The sequence below is a fragment of the Eufriesea mexicana genome, unplaced genomic scaffold (genome assembly GCF_001483705.2).
Source record: "Eufriesea mexicana isolate 0111107269 unplaced genomic scaffold, ASM148370v2 scaffold2551, whole genome shotgun sequence".
Classification (NCBI taxonomy): Eukaryota; Metazoa; Arthropoda; class Insecta; order Hymenoptera; family Apidae; genus Eufriesea; species Eufriesea mexicana.
Genome location: NW_016910623.1, coordinates 899,021 through 918,865, shown reverse-complemented (window position 1 = coordinate 918,865; position 19,845 = coordinate 899,021). Strand labels below are relative to the sequence as shown.

General features: G+C 36.5%; 4 protein-coding genes across 7 annotated transcripts in view; 2 read left to right on the top strand and 2 right to left on the bottom strand.

The window, feature by feature from the left end:
* The first annotated feature begins 374 nt into the window (after positions 1 to 374).
* Positions 375 to 4,581, top strand: LOC108550162 (sodium-independent sulfate anion transporter). 2 transcript variants are annotated; one of them, XR_001890396.1, is made up of 10 exons: positions 375 to 901; positions 1,169 to 1,388; positions 1,511 to 1,665; positions 2,109 to 2,406; positions 2,554 to 2,866; positions 2,941 to 3,102; positions 3,184 to 3,324; positions 3,519 to 3,664; positions 3,743 to 4,144; positions 4,215 to 4,275. XR_001890396.1 is itself a non-coding variant. In XM_017903826.1 (10 exons), exons 2-10 carry the CDS (start codon positions 1,254 to 1,256, stop codon positions 4,476 to 4,478), a joined length of 1,806 nt encoding a protein of 601 aa, XP_017759315.1. In that variant the 5' UTR covers positions 375 to 901; positions 1,169 to 1,253; the 3' UTR covers positions 4,479 to 4,581. The 2 variants fall into 2 exon arrangements, 1 of the variants encoding a protein (XP_017759315.1); XM_017903826.1 differs by having other exon boundaries at positions 3,743 to 3,934; positions 4,215 to 4,581.
* A 1,196-nt stretch (positions 4,582 to 5,777) lies between these two features.
* LOC108550178 (protein PF14_0175) lies at positions 5,778 to 10,523 on the bottom strand. The gene is made up of 5 exons (XM_017903845.1): positions 10,479 to 10,523; positions 9,858 to 9,975; positions 9,088 to 9,528; positions 8,799 to 9,007; positions 5,778 to 8,725 (listed from the first exon to the last, which is right to left on the bottom strand). Exons 2-5 carry the CDS (start codon positions 9,968 to 9,970, stop codon positions 5,850 to 5,852), a joined length of 3,639 nt encoding a protein of 1,212 aa, XP_017759334.1. The 5' UTR covers positions 9,971 to 9,975; positions 10,479 to 10,523; the 3' UTR covers positions 5,778 to 5,849.
* A 683-nt stretch (positions 10,524 to 11,206) lies between these two features.
* Positions 11,207 to 14,788, top strand: LOC108550184 (sodium-independent sulfate anion transporter). The gene is made up of 9 exons (XM_017903850.1): positions 11,207 to 11,261; positions 12,332 to 12,555; positions 12,636 to 12,831; positions 12,915 to 13,135; positions 13,223 to 13,787; positions 13,858 to 14,084; positions 14,165 to 14,338; positions 14,414 to 14,576; positions 14,637 to 14,788. Exons 2-9 carry the CDS (start codon positions 12,346 to 12,348, stop codon positions 14,786 to 14,788), a joined length of 1,908 nt encoding a protein of 635 aa, XP_017759339.1. The 5' UTR covers positions 11,207 to 11,261; positions 12,332 to 12,345.
* An 847-nt stretch (positions 14,789 to 15,635) lies between these two features.
* Positions 15,636 to 19,845, bottom strand: part of mwh (multiple wing hairs) — a 56,315-nt gene continuing 52,105 nt past the window's right edge. For all 3 annotated transcript variants that reach the window (XM_017903898.1, XM_017903900.1, XM_017903899.1), the window contains exons 4-6: positions 19,410 to 19,701; positions 18,131 to 18,349; positions 15,636 to 18,017 (exon numbers count right to left, since the gene is read on the bottom strand). In XM_017903898.1, coding sequence (XP_017759387.1) covers positions 15,636 to 18,017; positions 18,131 to 18,349; positions 19,410 to 19,701 — 2,893 coding nt within the window. The remainder of the gene's footprint in view (positions 18,018 to 18,130; positions 18,350 to 19,409; positions 19,702 to 19,845) is intronic.

The window sequence follows — 19,845 nt, the reverse complement described above, 5'->3', positions numbered from 1 at the left end:
ACGAATTGAACTGTATCACTATGGATATAAATCACAACGACGTCACGAAACTTATATGTATCGAATTTAATTTTTTTAGGAAACGATATACAGAAACGAGTGGAATCACCAACTAACTTGTTCTTCCAATTTGTTCAGAAAAATTATCGAATCTTGTTGATACAGAGTATCAAAAGTCATCGATACCGATTATCAAATGAAACATCATTCACGAGGAAGATAAAAGAATCTAGGCGAGATGTTCACCATGATGCACTTCGACGAAGCCGAATACGTCTAAAAACATGTTAAATAATCGAATCGCGATGAGCAATAACGATGAATATAAGACAGACAGGATGCGAGAAATACCGATTCGAGAAACAAACAGAACACTGGGTGATTGGTCAGAATTGAGAACATTTAACGGGAAGCTCGAGAATACTCAAAATCCGGATACGAGCCTATGTAAAAGAGGAACGTTTGTTCGGTAAATTGGCGATAATCTGCGTTTGCCAAACCCAGTGTTCATTTAGAAAAGGACCGACGCATGCGTTCGCATCCTGACGGACATATCAGCAGGTTCATAAAGTGGTGGGAGAGCCAGGCACGTGTGAAACAGCTGTAGATTTAATCAGTGTATAGAGCAAGTACGAGGCGACGCATCAATCGGTAAGCTTCTCCTGCCCAAGGAACGTATCGTCGACTGGCGGTCATTTTTTGTCGAGTATCCTTCGGGGAACACCAAGTCGTGGTGAATCATTCGGTGCGATGCGTTCTACGCGACAGAGGAAAGTGAAACAGGAATAAAACCTCGTGGTGAACGGTGCAGTGAAACGCCGTAGTACCAGATCCGTGGTAACTGTTAACGAGGAAACTGGAGAATCACGTGCTTAAACGCTCTCACGTGGCCATTGATCAGGTGACATTAAATCGTGTCCTCGCGCGAAAAATCGTTTATCACGCTTACTAATTGTCGCTCGAACATCCGTTAATTGCCGGCTTGTTGCACCGGCGCTGAATTGAAACGACGTTTGCATTCGATTAATGAGACGATGCTGCATGCATAGTAAGAAGACACGCTGATCGAGTATGACGAGCAACCGATTACAGCTTCAGATCGCACTTCTTCATTCATTTAAATCGACTCTTCTACTCTGGAATCACTGGACCGACGTTGTATTTTCAGGACTCCAAATTACCACGATGTGCTGAAACGTATGGTTTGAATCAGAGGAAAACTCATTCGTAAGACGAAAGGAAATATTTGTGACATGACTGGGTTCAATGTTAAGAAATTACTGAAGAACAGAATTCCTGTTCTAAAGTGGTTACCCCTGTACAGAGCCAACGATGCATTGGGTGACCTGGTTGCGGGACTGACGGTGGGCCTGACCCTGATACCACAGGTACTTTCCAAGCCTCACGATTTTATCGCCGTGAAACGAATCGTCTTGATATCGACCACGATGATCCAGCGATTCGTGATCCAATTCGACGAAACTTGCCTTTAGTGTGACTATAATTTCAGGCGATCGCATACGCTGGACTTGCAGGTTTGACGCCGCAGTATGGCCTTTACAGTGCGTTCGCTGGCAGTTTCGTTTACATAATTTTTGGTACCTGTCGAGAAGTCAATATTGGCCCAACCGCATTGATTTCTTTGCTGACGTACACATACGCGAGGTAAGCTGTTCCACGTTCTCACGAAAACACGATTCCTTCGGTACTTAAGGCCGTGAATGGACGATCTTAATTGGTTGACACAGTAGCTGAATTCACGTACACGATGGCGAGCAATTGGGACCATGGTTGATACGATTTAATGGTGGCTGAAAAGATGCTTTTATCCTTTGAAACGCGATTATCGTGGGAGTACACGTCGGGTTCTATCAATCTGAACAATTCGTACCTTTAACTTCCTTTGAGCTTCGCTAAGGGTCCATCTACTTTAATAACTTCGTGCACTTTACGATGCGACTAACGTTTGCAAATTTTCCAACTTTGGATAAACAGAGTTTCATTCGCACCTTCGTCTTCGATCCCGCAAATGTGATCCGCTAAATTATCTGCACAGTCGTTGTATTCTAACACCTCTAATTCCTGATCCCATTTCGATGGTGTTCCAGAGGTATCCCCGAGTACGCTGTCCTCCTTTGCTTTTTGTCAGGATGCGTTACCATAGTCCTCGGAATCCTCCGGTTAGGATTCTTGGTCGAGTTCGTGTCCATACCAGTCGTTTCTGGATTCACATCAGCGGCCAGCTTAATTATCGCCTGCAGTCAAATCAAAAGTTTGCTGGGCTTGAAAATACACGGAGAAAGTTTCATTGAGATTTGGAGAGAATTGGCCAAGAACGTGGGTCGTACCAGGATCCCTGACCTGATCTTGTCTTGCTGCTGCATTCTAATACTGTTGACCCTGAAGGTAATTCACCATGGACGCTATCGCCGACGAAACTAGTTCTTGCGCGCTGTGAATACAGAAAAAAAGAGAAGAAAAAAGGATAGAAAATTAAGAAGAAAAAAGGAACCCGTCATTACAAGACCTTTTTATAGTTTCTTCTCATTCCAGAGAATCAAAGACGTCAAGGTCTCGAATCGAATTTTAAGAAAATTAACCTGGTTCCTGGGAACTGGTAGAAACGCACTCGTGGTAATTTTATGCGCAGCAGTGTCGTATATATTTGAAAATCGCGGTGGAGCACCTTTCATCCTTACAGGCCACATCGACGGCGGACTACCCTCCGTTGCTCCGCCACCCTTCTCGATCACTGCCGGGAATCACACTGAAACTTTTGCTGATATGTGCAAAAATTTGGGCACCGGCATTGCGATCGTTCCACTGATCTCCATAATCGGGAATGTGGCCATCGCGAAGGCGTTTTGTAAGTTTCCGAAACGATGATATAACGTGTATTCTTGTTATCCTTTGAAATGGTAATTAACTCGTTGACAAAAGCTCGAGGAGAGTCACTCGATGCCACTCAGGAAATGCTAACTTTGGGACTATGCAACGTTGCTGGCTCGTTCTTCCATTCGATGCCGGTCACGGGTTCCTTTTCCAGAAGCGCCGTGAACGACGCATCGGGCGTAAGGACGCCCTTGGGTGGTATCTATACAGGTAACCATGGTATTTCCACGATCGCGAAAATAAATGATCAGTTTAGATGAAAATGTGATGCAAATCGAATGTCTGTCGTAGGTATTCTAGTCATTCTCGCTCTAAGCTTACTGACGCCGTACTTCTATTACATTCCAAGAGCGACCTTAAGTTCTGTGATAGTTTGCGCGGTGATATTTATGGTCGAGGTGAAAATGATACGGCCAATTTGGAAATGCAGCAGTGAGTAGAGAGATCAGTTGAACGTAACATAAAATATAATAAATAAAATACGATACAGAGTCTAATGTGATAAATGGCAAGTGAAACTTGTAAATGGAACTTATAGAGCTACGTGAAGTTCATTCGAAGAATGTTAATGATATTATATTGTTAATGACATTTCGGAATCATCTAATTTGCAAACATGATTCCAGAACGAGATCTGATCCCGACTTTCGCAACATTCTTCGCATGCTTATTCGCCGGTGTCGAATTGGGAATTTTAATAGGAGTGGCGATTGATCTGGCAATATTAATTTATTTTAACGCCAGGCCGACAATATATATTGAATACAGAAATGTAAGTACATAATAATGATTGACAAAGACTTGATAAAGAGATTGCTATTGTTTAAAAATATCCCCATTTTCACCGCAGACTCCTACGTTAAACTACATCCTCGTGCGTCCCAGCGCCGGGTTGCTTTTCCCAGCGGTGGATTACCTGAGGATGTACCTGTTAGAGAACTTAGCTAATGATCACCATAAATTACTGAAAACCTTCAAGAACACGAAAAATGTCATTCTAGACTGCAAGCACATCGATAAAATTGATTTCACTGCGGCGCGTGTACGGATAATAATCTTAAGTAGCGGGGCTTCGAATTTGGCCTGGATTTTACTTCTTCGAGCCTTCTTCCTTTTTACATCAATGTTATAAACATACTTCTCTTTTTCCTTTTTGTCCTGTTTACAGAGAAAATAGCGAAGTAGAGACTTTTATGTTACGACGATAACGAAGAAAAAATATAACTCGATTGCTCAACAATCGCTCAAAGATGTAAGATCTAGGACAGATTTGAACACATTTCGTTAATTTGTTCAAACTCTTCAATTTGTAACATTTACAGGGATTAAATATGGTAATGAGAGATTTCAAGGAAAAGAATCATCATTTGATAATGCTGCGACCCTCCAAGGAAATCTTACAGAGCGTGCAATCGCTCTGCGAGGAAACGATTGAAGTGGTTAATACCGATGCTGAGCTCGTAGCAGCTTTGAAAGAATTGAACACGACCAAAGCAATTAAAGAAATTGGTGCGGAGGTAATAGATATGTCAAATGGAACAACTACCAGTGGTGCGAGAAGTGAACTTACGAGTACGAAGCTTTAAGTCGAACTATAAATTTAAGTAACGGAAATTCGAGAGATATCAGAGACAGCTGGATATTCGAAAAAATATTTAGAATTTCTACAGGTTCTTTTATCTTTTTTTTTTTCGGTTTTTTTCTTTTTTTCAAATATATATATATATATATTGAAATTGAATTGTAAGACTATCAACGACATCGTATAAAATCGTAATGAACATTAACGCATGTTATGGTGTATATATGAACTGTATGATAATTCGTACTTTTTTTTTTAATAATTTTTTATAAAGATATACGAATCGGCCAGCAATGATATAGTTTATCAGAAATTACATTTTTTCTATTCCAAAGAGATTCTATTGACACGTGCAATTTCGTAATATAGATGAAAGAATAATACTGTGGTTATAAATGCATATCAGAATATGTCCAGGGATTATATATATATATATATTACATATATAATATATATATGTAACATCTACCAAATATGGCAAGTTTACGTTTTATTTTGTAAAAACTTGTAAGTCCTCGAAAAATAAACTATATGATATTTCTTAACAATATAAGTAATATTTAAACAAAAATATATATATTATATAAAACTCTGCTTCCGAATGACACAGAATGAAACGACGAAGTAAAGAAAATTATGTATCGACATTAAATCCTGAAAACTAAATTATTTAACGTTATAAGCAATTAAAGTTTAAACCATCATCGTAATGATATACATGTACGTATCGGAGAATTTAATTAAGAAAAAAAAAGAAAAAGGAAGAACTGAAATGTTCATAACGTGAACTAAATGCTAAACTGTTATAATACTTTCGATCGTAGGAACTTAAAAAGTGTTCTGCAAATTTGCATCTAATTATCGTGTATCGCCACTTCGCGTTAATTACGCGATGCGAAACCCTTCGAAACAAGCGTTCGTCTATTGCTTTAGAAGTACATAGAATTCAAGTAACGAGTAACATCAATGTCTAGTAATAATGTGGATATAAATATCTGAAGAAAATCTAGAAAATAGATTTGCTACTTTCACACTGTTACGATAGGAAACAAGATGAACTATCGCGTAATATTTTCGACAAATGGCAGTATCATATAAACTTCTTTTAAAGCTTCTCAACTTTGAAAACTATCGTCTAATAGTGCGTGACATCTAGTACGATGTATGTGATATTATATCTAGATTAATTAAAAAACTGACTTTTACGATATACATACATGTACATATACATATATAAAGATAACGATGATACAAACAGATGAAAAATCGTAAGTTATATATGTAACTATTTTTTGTACCGCTTAACTGCAATTATCTGCCAAAAACAAGAAATAAATGTATATGTATGGTATTGTTGCTAGCCGTTTTCCTAGGCTTATTGATCCATCATTTTACGCACGCTACGTCCCATATTTAGCCTAGATGAAAGCTCTTTTTGTGATCCATGGTAAGCTGTATTCTTTTGAAAGTGAGGGACGTAATGTTGCGTGTTAACAGAGTGCATGTTGTAAGTTACGGGTTTTACATCTGACCGTACAGTTGAATTTTGAATTGTATTAGTCTTTCGTGGATAACTAACTCCGTAATACATACATTCCCTTGGTGACACCATAGGAGGTATACACTCGGAATCATTTTTCGATACGTCGTCATTTCTGTTGTTACAGTCCTGATTATTATGAAACACATGACCGGTTTCCGGAATTCTTTGATAACCGCTATTAAGTGCGCGTGGCGCGTACTTATGATTCATCTGCATGTGCATATTCGATGAACCATTCCTTGCAATGGGATCCATGGTAACCGGATACGAGAATGGTACCATTAGTTGACTGTCTTGAGAACAGTTTTGATATTCATTTGGCACAGGTGCTCGATACTGACTAGCTCTCATGTGAACGTCCATAGTATTATCCTTCATCCTGTTATTTGTTTTCGAACCTTGCATAGTTCCCATATAATTGTCAAGTTTTACAGGAACAGAGAAGCTTGAAGCATTTTCCAAAGGTTGCATCTGCTGGAAATGTTTATACAAATTGTTCTGCATAGACGTCGATACAGGACAATTCATAGAGTTCGTCAAACTATTTGCTGGTAATACTTGATTAGGAAATGTATTGCAATTGCTGTATGGAGAATTTTGGAATAAAGGTGCTGGATATTGTACCATTGGATTCCAGCTTTGCATGCACAATGGTGGAACATAAAATAACGGCTGTTGTACGTAACTCGTTTGTTGAATGTTGTTGAAATCCGCATTACACATGTGCCTGGAATTCTGAATTGGAATGTTCAGAGAATGCGCAGGATTCATCACATTTCCAAAAAGAAACATATCTTGAGGTGGTAAATTCCACTGATTATGTTGCGTAGTTATAGGATGATTATGAAAACCCGGTGGTGGTAGAACTGATGTTTGAGTAGTATGCATTAAAATATTGGAAGGGTCAGTTTGCAAGATATTCTGATTTTCTACTGTATAAGATGAGGTACTTGGAATTAATGCATTTTGTGAAATAATTGTACTGTCAGCTGTTTTTCTTGGTATAGTTTGTGCATTATTATACTGATTTAGATAGACACCAGGCATATTCTGGTAAGGTAAACCATTTCCCATGCCAATAACTGGACTGGAATTGTGTTGTAATATACTATGTGGTGATGCATGTGAAGTTTGCTCTGATTTCTGTTGCACTAAATCCATTAGATGTAAATCTCGTTCAGTATTCTGATTGCTGGTAGTTGTATTATTATATTGAGCATTATTATTATCGAAATAACTTTTATTTTGTACATTTTGGTAGTTTTCAATTTGTTGAGTATTACTTGTGTGTGATACATTTTGTAAATCAGAATAAAATGCATTTGCTGGAAGCTTGTTTTGATGTATAGAATTATCAGAATATGATGTTGCAGAATGATGTGGCATATTAAATTCCTGAATGTTATCCAAAAATTTAACTGATTTCGTTTCGGAATTACTAGTTGTTTTATTATTGCTATTATTATTACTAGTATCTTCTTGTTCAGTCTTCACAAATTGTACTTCAGTTTCATTACAAGAAGCTTGCGAAATCTGTGATTCTTGTGGTGTATGAGTAGATGTATGTATAATTGTGCAATCTTTGGTACTACTCGAAAAAGAATTTAATGATTTTATAGACTGTACATTATTTACAGCAGTTGAATCTAATGTATCAGTCTTTATATTACTAGCACCGTTACTTGTCTTATGTGAGTATACAGTTATTTTTGAGCCTTCAGATTGAGAACGCATTTTTGTATCTACTGAACTAATACGATTTATTCTATAATCTTTTGTTAAATTATTTTCTGTAATATTTCTTTTCTGATCGTCTGTTTTCGCTCTTCCATTAATATCTTTGAAGCATGTCTGAAGAATACCAGATGATCGCCTATAAACATTAGAATCTTTTTTAAATTTCTGTGCATATGTCTGATCATCTTTAATATTTCTTTCAGTGTTGTTCTTTGTATTAGATAAATTTTGATAACTTCTTTTGCATGATACAGAACTTGACTTTATTCTTACTGAATTTTTTTCATTCATACTGCATTCTGTAACAATTGAATTCTTTGTATTTTTTCCCGAAGTGCTCTGACTGGATTGTGTATTGCTAATTTGCTTATTTATTAAGGATTGTTGGTTTTCACATTTCTTCTGTGATATATTCTCAGTAGAATTAGACACATTAATACTGTCATTGAAACCAGATGGATTAGTAATACAACTATTCTCTTCTGTCTTGGTTGCATTTCTTGAATATCGTTGGTGTGATTTTATTACAGATTTATTTCTATTATATTGGACATTATACGATTGAGTATGCATTACTTGAACCTTATGACATTTTTTAATATCATCTACTTCATTACTTTTTTTGTCTGATTCAGTTCTAGTTGGTTTTAATTTAGTTGCAACAGATTTACTTTTCTCATCTAATCCTTCCGTGGAGGATCTACTTCTATTACCATTATCATTAAATGTAGAAAAATGTTGCTTAAAAAATTGTTGCTCCTTCATTCGTGTCCCCTTTCCCATGATTAAATTTTTATTATAATTATTGACTTTACTATATTTATCAATAAGCTTAGGTGTTGTTCCTACAGCTACCTTTTTTGAATCCAGAGAAGTTGAAGTTAGATTATTATCATTACATAAATTTAATAAATCATCTTTAGATTTAGAACCCTGTTTTGAAGGGATCCAAGATTCCTTTAAAGAACTACCTACAAACAGAGAAATGGTTTTTTAATTTCAAATTTCTCTTGTCAATATTACAATAAAAGCTGTAACTCTTACCTGCTTGTTTTTTAACTTTTTGATCATTCAATTTTTTAGTACTAATTTTTGTAGTTGTTTTTTGTATACTTTTTTTTGTTTCCAGTGGAGACTGACTTTTAGATCTTTCATTATTATTATTGTTGTCATGACACTGTTTTGAGCTTACCTGATTACCTACTTCACTGTTTGACTTTGGTAAGTTTGATATATTATGCTGTCCATTATCCCTAATTATATAAATAGTATAAACATAACACACAAAAATCAATAGCAATATAATAACTTCTTAAATTAATCTGTTACATACCATTCATTATCAACTTCATTATGCAATTCGTCAGATTTATTGTTTTCCTCTTCATTAATTCTAAATTGTTCTAACTGAACTGTAACAACATTCTCTGTCAAAGACATACCAATCATCTCTTGCTTATCCAGCCTTTGCATTACTAAAGATTGAGAATTTGGGAACATTGCATTAGTTACGTTAACATCTTTGTTCCAAACAGTCTCCATATCTTGTTGAGGAAAATCAATAATTTTTGAAGATGATTGAAGTGTATCTTTGCTTATAGAATTATTATTTTCATTTATATCTTTATTTAAAATAGAATCAATTTTATCTAATTCAGGAGTGTCTGATAGAGTGTTAGTTGAAACAACTTCAGTTTTTTCTTTTGTTCCTTCATTTATTTTACTGTTGAATGTATGGTTTATGATTTCTTTTCCACCTGGAAGTGTTTTTGCGCTATAATATAAAGACAAATACAAAACATTAGGAAATACATTTACAGATAATTTCCAAATACTTCACACTTGAACATGAACAACTATATTATCGATTAATATCACTTTCTTATAAGGTTATAATACTTATTGTATAACAAAGGAAATCACAATGGTACTTAACAATAGAATTATATGTAACATTAATTAAATACATCCCACTTGTTTGAATATCATATTTTATTAAAGCTCTTACAATAAAAGGAATAGTTATTAAAGTAATGATATGAAATAATATAAAAATAAAAGGAACTAAACAAACTAAAATATATAAAATAGATATAAACGTACTGGCCTGATAACTGAGAATTACTTTGTAGCCAATGCATATTATGTATCTTGTTGATTAAGGCCATCTGCTTTATATCAAATGTCTTTTTTAAATCTGTATCAGCGGAATCCATTCTACCTATTACAAATTTAGTTACAAAAACTAAATATAATTCTTGATAAAAAAAAAAATAATATAATATTATTTCATACAGATTCTAGATTAAAGTAACACATTCTCATAAAAGTCTAAACGCTACAGAAATATCAGGTATAATCCCAACACCAAACACAGATGATAACAATCAATAATATCACCAAACATAAAATAATGAAAAGATACAAAGATTAAAGATAATATAATTTTCATAATCGTTCGACATAATATGATACTCGGTATCAAAATTCTTAAATTATTCTACGAACGACACATCAAATTTACAATAAAGGGAACAAACAGTTTGTCCAATAAATTTATGTATATTAGGTACATTTTATACTTAGCTAATGCGAATATAAAAAACAATTACAATAATTACATTTACGACGCAATTGACACTGTACAAGTACAATATCCTTGTAAATTTTCAACTTGGAAATAATGTTACGATTATTTACAAGAATGATAAATTATCCAGTTACCGTATATTTAATTTTCTGATGGCAACCAAAGTGTTAAACCAGAATCTTTTGCAGCAAAAGATTTTTTTCCATTTAATTTACAGAGATTAGAAGGAACAACCGACTACCGTAAAGGACGCCATAATACTGATGGACAGGAGGATGCGCAAATGCAAACGAAAGAAAAATTTTCAAAGTGAATAAGAAAAAAGTAACTTTTATGTAGTCTTTTCATTGTACATCTTTTTCCAATCGTTCGACGCTCAATAATCTTAATTCTAATTACTATCTGTCAAAAAGTTGTTATTCTAAATCACTGATAAGTTTTCAAAATTTAAATAATACCCCTCTTCAAGGACATTTTGAATCACTGGAAATTTATTGGTTGTCACTCGATGAAACAACAAACCTAATTTGTTCGCCCTAAATTACCGACTGCAGTAGAAATGCAGTCCCTCTATTGACAAATATGCGAACTGTGCTTTCTCTCTACCATCACAAACGAAATGCCGATTCATACGCTCAGTTTATAGTAAGATCGTGTTCCGCGCGTATATGATCGTGCAGTGAAACGAGAGTAGTATTGCTATTTTTCGTTTGTAAATTTGCGCAATGAAGTTATAAAAACCATGATACCGTACTAGCTGACAACGTGTAATAGGTTATGCTTGTTTTCATACGTGATCGATATTTTCATAAAGAAAATGACACGTAAAAATATAACATTTTACAATAACTAACTGTGTGTCCTACTAGTTGCGTTCGATGGAAGTATGTTATCACATATGTTGCATCGTATATTCGGTATGTATTTCTTTTTCGATGCATATGTTAAAATTAAATTATAACAATTAAAGTTGTTTGCTTTATGAAAACAAGTGTACAAACCTTATTTATATGACCGTGTGATACTTTTTTAACTCATGTACATTCATTGTCAATGAAAAGAGTCAAGTAGTTATGGCCCTTTAATAAAGCCGGCTGCGTTAAATGGTGTTAGAAGGATGTTGTGAAATATTGTATTGGAACAGCCAAAGTGTTCAGTGATACGTAAAATAGCAAAAAAAGCACCTTCACTTACTGTAACCTTAAACGCAGCTGAAATTAAAATCGTCTATTTTATGAGTTTTGTTGTGCAATTATTGAAGTTACACGATTGTTAACATATTTTACCGACATTCGTATAAGTCCGTCTTGTATCGAATTAAGATGCTAAACAAAATTAATATAATGATTCATACTGAGATAGCTGGAACATTCAACATATTATTCCCGCTCTAGATTTGTAACTTTTTCAATGATTAGTTTTTTTGTCAATTCAGTTCATAAAGACTAACTTTCATAGAGATATAGATAAATTTGTTTTTGCGAAGAATACGTATTATCACACTTTCTGGAATTTCTGAAATATAAGATTATCCATATACATTCTTATTTTACACTGAATAAGGATTAGTATTATTCGCGATGCACGCAAAAAGTATGAAGGCTAGTAGCGATTTTTCCTCCACAAACGTGAGATAAATTTCGCATTGTATCTGGGTATATAAGCACCCGAAAGACCTTCGGTTTCTTTCAGTTCCTCGTTATATCGTGAAATGTGAACACCGTAAACTTAAATAGATGTTTTTCTGTTTCTCATGATATCACGACATATGATAACTCGGTGAATATTCGAAAGACGTAAGTGCGCGTAAGAAGCTGCGCTGCAGTGAAAGTATCAACTTTCACAGAAAAGGATTCGCACTCTTAACCATGAAAATTATTTCCAAAATGGCACGAATAATTTAATTTAGTATTTGACTAAAAAATCACAATTTTTTAAGATATTTATTCACTGTTTAAATTACCCGGGCTTTCAATTTTCCCTAAAGGTATATAATATATAATGGCTCTTGAAGCAATAAATAAAAAAAGATGGCAGTCGAAAGGCGGACAGTTGAGTAAATTTGTTAAAAAGCGAATACCAATTGTTGGATGGTTGCCAAATTACAATTCTGAAAAATTTTTAAACGATGCTATCGCTGGTATTACCGTCGGGCTTACTGTTATGCCGCAAGGACTTGCTTATGCCACTTTAGCTGGGCTAGAACCTCAGGTGAACAATTTTTTTTTTTTTTTCCTGAACAAATTTAAAATTATTTACTTGTAGAATAACAAAATGTATATATTCTATAGTATGGTCTTTATTCTGCATTTATGGGAGCTGTGGTATACATAATATTTGGTTCATGCAAAGATATCACAATAGGACCCACTGCTCTTATGGCATTAATGACTCATGAATATGTACAGGGTAGAAATGCGGATTTTGCAATATTACTAGCCTTTTTATGTGGTTGCTTACAACTACTAATGGCCTTTTTACGATTAGGTAACATGTTATATTACTCTTTCAAAGTTTAAGCAAGATAGTGTTATTTAATACTTACTTTAAATTGCAAAACTATTTTACAGGAGTACTTATAGATTTTATTTCAATACCAGTCACGGTTGGTTTTACTTCTGCAACGTCAGTTATAATTGTGGTTTCTCAGCTAAAGGGCCTTTTAGGATTAAAGATTTCTTCCCAAGGATTTTTAGATACTTTGACAAAAGTATTACAAAATATTCATCAGACTAGTCCTTGGGATACTGGGATGAGTCTTTCTTGTATTATAATTTTGCTATTGTTTAGGGTAATATACAAGATAATTATTATTTATAGTTATAGTTAGATTATTAAAATAGTCATAAAAATTAAATGAGCTGTTTTCATTGTTTAGAAAATGAAAGATATAAAATTATATTCGAATAATGAGAAACCGACTAAATATCAAAGGATATTGATAAAATTGATATGGTTATTATCAACAGCTAGAAATGCTGTTATAGTTATAATTTGTTCTACTATTGCATACAAATTGAATTCTGTTGAACATGGTTCTCCATTCATTCTTACTGGTCCTGTAAGATCTGGTCTTCCATCTTTTGGTTTACCTCCTTTTTCAACTCAAATAAGAAATGAGACTTTAAGTTTCACTGTAATGTGTTCAGAACTGGGAGCATCTATAGCATTAGTACCTATAATTGGGGTTCTTGGAAATGTAGCAATAGCAAAAGCTTTTGCAAATGGTGATAAAGTAGATGCCACTCAAGAACTAATTACATTAGGAATTTGTAATGTTCTTGGATCTTGTGTGAGTGCAATGCCAGTTACTGGCTCTTTTAGTAGATCTGCAGTGAATCATGCTAGTGGTGTAAAAACACCAATGGGTGGTTTATATACTGGAATATTAATACTGCTGGCACTGAGCCTCCTTACTCCGTACTTCTATTTTATACCAAAGGGTAACATAATTTTTTGTATCTTCTTCATAATTTGTATATTAATATCTCTAAACGAACATTATGTTTTTAGCTTCCTTATCTGCAGTCATTATCTGTGCAGTAATATACATGATAGAATATCAAGTGGTAAAGCTCATATGGAAAACTAGCAAAAAGGATTTGATTCCAATGTGTGTTACCTTTTTGTTCTGTTTGATCATAGGAGTTGAATATGGAATTTTATTAGGTGTAGGAACAAATCTTATATTCTTATTATATCCTTCTGCACGTCCTACAATACATGTTGACAAGTGTACAGTGAGTAATAAATGAAAAATGGGTAAGTAAAGTTATGAAATTTTATTCTTGTAAACATACGTGAATTTTATATATTTTAGACTATATCTGGGGCTGACTATCTGTTAGTGACACCAGGAAACAGTCTTTATTTCCCAGCCATAGATTTTATTAAAAAATCCGTCGGCAATGCCGGTATAAAACAAGGTTCTAGTCAAGTTCCAGTTGTAGTTGATTGCAGATATATCTTAGGAACTGACTTCACTGCTGCAAAAGTAGAGATTTAAATAATTAAAATTTAAGTAATAAGATAATGAATCGATACTTACGAAAATAATTTTTGGTTATAGGGAATAGCAACATTAGTAAGTGAATTTAACAATCGGAAACAAGGTCTATATTTTTACAATCCAAGATCAGATGTAATTGCCGTACTTAAGGGAGCTTGTGGAGAGGAGTTTCAATATATTTCTACCCAAGATGAACTATCGTACTTATTATCGACGCATCAAGGTAATATAAGTATGTTAAATGAGCTTACACTTATCTCCTTTAATCGTTTACTATTTTTAGATAAAACATCGCAACAACTTTTGGAAATAACTCGTGACAAATCGCGTGAACCATTAATGTTAGGTAGTCCGGAAATTATTCATCGAAATGGTCATTCATTTCATGAACTCAGTGAAGTTACAACTACATTGTTACATGCTACAGCTAGCTAAACAATAAATAATATTTCCAATTTGAAGGATTTTGCTTTGAACTTTTCGAAAAATGAAATTTAGATATATTTTTGAAAATTTTGTTCAAACATCTTCCTTCGCTTGTTTTTTTACAAAAATGTACGAGTTGCATGAACATTTTACTTTTGCACTTGATTAAAGTAGTGGCACACATTGTAGAACGTTGTTCGATAATTTTCAGTATTATTAAATTACATTTAAGAAAATGGAATATATAACAAGTTGTGCAATATCAGTTAGAACGTAAATACATGTGCCTTTGTATACATAAATGAAACATGTTGTATTTCTTGTTTTTTATACATTTGTTATACCAATAAAAAATAAATAATATATCGCGTAAATATTTGTGTGTTATTATTTGTACACGCTTATGTAAATGTTTATAAATTACAGTCTTTTCTTTAACGCAATATAATTACAGAGGTATATACTTATCTATAAAAAGGAATATATTGCACAATCCACTAAAATCATGTAATTGGTCCATCACCAAAATACCAATCTTCATGCTGAAACGTGCATGTTTACCACATTTATCAACAGCATTAATTACAATATAAATTAGATTGTAAACGTGGCCGATAATACTTAGTAGCATTGCACTGAAGTAGTGTGTTCGCTTAACTGCGAATTAAGATAAGTACTATAAACTTAAAGATATTACGTTTTAATTTTAATGTTTATACGCATCGAAGATGAAGAAAGAAATACAAAACGCTTGCAAAATGTAAGAAGAAAAATTCGTATAAAAGCTCTTTAGTAATTTAAATTTGTACAAGAGCATATTCCAATGTATAATACAATATCTCGGATAAAATTAATTTTAATAAAGTCCCGAAACAACGTCGGTAACTTTTCCACGATTTCCACCTGTAGAGGAGGTCGTGTTTCTTCTTCCAATTGGACTTTCTTTCATCTGCTGGTTCCCTGAATATTTACCAGCATTAAATCGATTCTTTCCTAATCCAAATGTGTCATAAGTTCGTCCAGCGAAAATGCCCGAATCCATTGATTTGTTTGAGAACCTGTTGCCAATATTTTCATTCTGACAGAATGAATTGTGTCTTACACCATTCTTCATTAGTATCATTGGAGTGCAGTCAAAGTCCAATTCATTGTGCTTCCTAGAGGAATTAAGCTCATTCCATTCTCGGTTTCTCTGTTCCTCGTACAATTCGTCACTTCTCAATTGCTTGTTGCTCGCGTGACCAGAATAATATTCGTCGCTTTTCAGGTGTTTACATTTCGACTCTTCCTTTCTGCTCTTGGAGCCCAATTCGAAGCAACTTTTTGAATCTTCCAGCCTGCTCGACTTGGATCTAACAAGCGTTCTTTCTTCTCGAGGCTTCTTCGTCTTGGACTGATACTTATTCGAACTCCATTGACTTTTCTCTTCCATGATCACGATATCGATCATCGAGTCCAGACCTTCGTCGATTCTATCCAACGACTTTGTTAACAGATTGGGAGACTTTGGAGCCTCGATGGATCTTGGTCTCCGCGTTACCAGAGGTTCAAGATTGAAGTCCGTGACGTAGAACAATCCACTGTCGCTTCCACCTTGAGAGGAACACTGATCCTTTTTGGCTATGTGAGATACATGGTGAAACGACTCAGATCTGCGCATTCTACTTTTCGAACTCTCTTCTGCGAAGAACTGCTCCTGTTTGCTCAAATTTTCCGAGCTACCGTGTCTCCCATAGCTTTGAAGACTGCGATGATCATCGAACGAATTCAGACTCTCGAACTTCCTGATATGAGTCTCCACTCTGCTCTTGTTGGATCTTTTTGATCGCGGGCTGGAGGCACTTGATTCAAGGTAATCGTGACTCGCCGATCTACGGAGAAGCTTCCTCTTTTCCACTTCGCTTCTATACTTGGTGCTGTGTCTTTGGGAAATCCCGTCTGTTTGCCTGTTGTTCGATTTCGTCTCATTCGACGTTCTACTTTTCACGTTACACGATGTTTCGTAGTTTCTAATCGTTTTCTTATCTTTTATTTCGCTTTCACTGAATCGTCGAAGATCGTCGAAGCTCTTCTTCAACTTACCATCGACGCTGCTTTCTGTTTCTTTCCTGTTGCTTTGCTTTTGAAAATGATCGATCTCGGTGGTCTTTATCTGTTCCTCGTAAGTCTGATTTTTGCCATTGTATTTCAGTCTAGAAGCGCTAAGGAGAGAGTCGCTACCATCGCCCAAGGTTTCCTCTTCGATATCTTCATCGTGAGAATTAAATACCTCTTCTTGATCGAAGTCACAATGCCTCACTGCCATGATGGCTGACAAACAAGGTGGTGACCTCCTAGGAGGTTGGGGATGTAGAATAGTTGGAACGATTGCCTCTTCGACGTCGGGTCCCTTTACAACGATCTTCACGCTTCCTTCCACCGAGGACTTGGAAACTCTACGCGTGTCTCCGTTCGTTCTTCTACCACCGCTGGAATCTGTACTGTAATCTCGATCATTGCCAAAGTAAGTTACCTGTTCACCTTTGATCACGCTCTGAGAGACGTTGGAACTCGTGTTGGACTTTGCGATCTTGCCATCCATTTGATGATCTCTTTTCAGAACCTTGTCGTAAATATATGTTTCAGAATTATTTAACGAAACCTTTGAGCTAGTCCTATGTAACTTCGCCTTTGAGGAATTCTCGTTGTAAAAATCCTGCTCCGATCTATCCATCTGATTCTGCTCGTGGTTCTTATCTCCGATCTCTTCTTCCGCATCCTTCACGATGATTCTCAGCTCCTCGATCACGTCATCGATCGTCGTTTCCTGATCATTGTCCGGAGACGAGTTCACTTTCTGATGGTTCGTTCGCGACTGATGCTTCGTGTTCTCCGGGCTGCTGGATCTCTCGGACGAGCTGATGCCCTCATCCTCGGCGTTCGAGGACATTTTCGGCGACTGCTTCGTGCCCAGTACCGTCATCTTTTCACGATCCTCCAGGTTGTAATTGTTCAACTTCTCCAGTTGCATTTGCTGAAGCTGCGTTTGCAGAGCCGAAACCTTTTTGCTGAGAATCCTGCAAGTTTCCTCGGCACGTACGACTCTTCGCTGTAGGGCGTCCACGTCCACGCAGTTGTGCGACCATTTCTGAACCTCCTTATGTAGAAGATCGTTTAAAGCGTCCTCTTCCCTGCCGTCCAATTCTTTCAGCCATTCTTGAAGGACCTGCGGCTCTAGTCCAGCTTCGCAGGCTTCAGCCTAATAGCGAATAAACGGAACGTTACTGGTCGTGAAAGTCATACGAAATAATGGCGAAAGAAATCATTCGACTGTATGCCTAGAAAACTGAACTTTCGATTCGTCTACGTTACCTGAATATATAATCTGGTTTGCGTTCGTGGAGCAGATTTCAGGAAGGCGTTCAGAAACGAGACTCCTGCGACTCTCAGTGCAATGGCTGCTCTGGGAGCTAGGAGAGCACCAGCCAGGAAACGGAATCGTCCACCCTCGCCGTATTTTAACCTCAACGTGGACACAGCTTCCGACACTATCGCGTGGCCACCGGGTGTCTGGCAAACCTTGGTCAGTAGCTGGAAGAAGGAAATTGTCCGAGGTGAACCTGGCCAACTCTCGAGTTCGAGTGGTTCTCGAACTCGTTCCTCTCTCCGCAGCGAGTCCTCAAGATTGCTGTGAGAATAAACTTAAACCGGCACTGGCAATTAATCGTTACGTATGACGAAAGAACAATAAATGTCGTAGGTTTTCGCGGTAGACTTTGGTCGGCAACTAAGTCTTGCCGACAGTTCCTCACCGGCCGGATAACGATCTCGTTATTCTCATTATATTCTTCCAACGTTGTAACTCCGTGATCACGTGCCGTGGAAGTAATTATCCAGTTCGGTTAGTCAACATCTGATCGTAACCGCGATGCTCGCGAGGTGCACTTCCTCGGACGTAGGAAATAAAAACGTTGGCAGTGTATAGGGGCGTGTATGAGTTTGCAAATGGAGCCGGCCGAATAACGTTTGGATAGATGATAAAAACTGGTTCTCGATCGTGTACACTCTCGAAATAACGGGTCCCCGGCCGTCAAGTGGACCGAGTTTGCTGGAAACGAGCATTTACGACTATCTGAATGGGTCAGATACGCAAGAAGCGAGCACCTTGCCAAGTGGCAGAAGCCTGACCCACTATCCCCATCGGGTTTGCTTATTATTTTTCAGCCATTCCTGTTAATCATGCATTCCGCTACGGCTTGGAAACCACGATCAACTTTATCACGGTAAGTTTTCAAGCAACACGGACTACACATGGATCTATTTGCAAAACGATAAAGCGCGATAAGTGGGCGACAAAATATCGACGAATGGAGAAAATATTGCCATTGCTGATATTACGAGATTACACGAAGGCAAGGGTTAAAGTGCACATACTTAACTGTCCATTTTTTCGTCTATTCAACACTGACGTTAATACACGATCGATATACGACGAGATCCACACGAGAGATGCAAGCATAGGCCACGCGACACTGTCCAGAGTCCAGGGATGTAAGAGACGAGTGCGATATTGCACGTATGATCGCAACCGAGATCGTTTTTGACTAACAGTACCGACGTTTGTACTAGGAACGGAAGTGACGATTGTTACCTGGAGAGCCAGGACTCGAGACCGGTTCAAGCTACTAGTCAGACAAACTGCCAGAGCAAGAAGACCGGGTTGAGCTTGCACTAGGAGCCTCGGTGCATCGGTGCATCGTTCGGTGCAGGCAGCTAGACACTCCACGCAACCCAACTCGTCCAGAGCGGCTCTTCTGGTTCCGACTCTTGGACCTGTGTGACCGGAAGAGGGTGGTGAACTTTGGGCCAGCTGTACGCCACGAAGTGTCTCTAGGAGCAGCGTAATCCCATCGGCTGGAGGTGAAGCGAATTCTTGGACGAAGCTGAAAAATAATTTTATCTGTCATTTTATCTCGAGATAGGGGAAAAATTTATCTTTAAAGACTCGGTATTTTAATTGTTTATCTGTAGACAGCATTTGTTCGAGATCATTCAAAGTTCCTTGCTCACTGGAGGAAGTTCTGCTA

Excerpts from the sequence above, each read along its gene's own strand:
- LOC108550162 (XM_017903826.1), top strand. The coding sequence starts at position 1,254 with ATGACTGGGTTCAATGTTAAGAAATTACTGAAGAACAGAATTCCTGTT. Across the intron at positions 2,407-2,553 it reads TAATACTGTTGACCCTGAAG|AGAATCAAAGACGTCAAGGT; the intron begins GTAATTCACCAT and ends TTCTCATTCCAG. Across the intron at positions 3,103-3,183 it reads CTTGGGTGGTATCTATACAG|GTATTCTAGTCATTCTCGCT; the intron begins GTAACCATGGTA and ends TGTCTGTCGTAG.
- LOC108550178 (XM_017903845.1), bottom strand. The coding sequence starts at position 9,970 with ATGGATTCCGCTGATACAGATTTAAAAAAGACATTTGATATAAAGCAG. Across the intron at positions 9,529-9,857 it reads AATTCTCAGTTATCAGGCCA|CGCAAAAACACTTCCAGGTG; the intron begins GTACGTTTATAT and ends TTTATATTATAG. Across the intron at positions 8,726-8,798 it reads AAAAGTTAAAAAACAAGCAG|GTAGTTCTTTAAAGGAATCT; the intron begins GTAAGAGTTACA and ends CTCTGTTTGTAG.
- LOC108550184 (XM_017903850.1), top strand. The coding sequence starts at position 12,346 with ATGGCTCTTGAAGCAATAAATAAAAAAAGATGGCAGTCGAAAGGCGGA. Across the intron at positions 13,788-13,857 it reads CTTCTATTTTATACCAAAGG|CTTCCTTATCTGCAGTCATT; the intron begins GTAACATAATTT and ends TTATGTTTTTAG. Across the intron at positions 14,339-14,413 it reads CTGACTTCACTGCTGCAAAA|GGAATAGCAACATTAGTAAG; the intron begins GTAGAGATTTAA and ends TTTTGGTTATAG.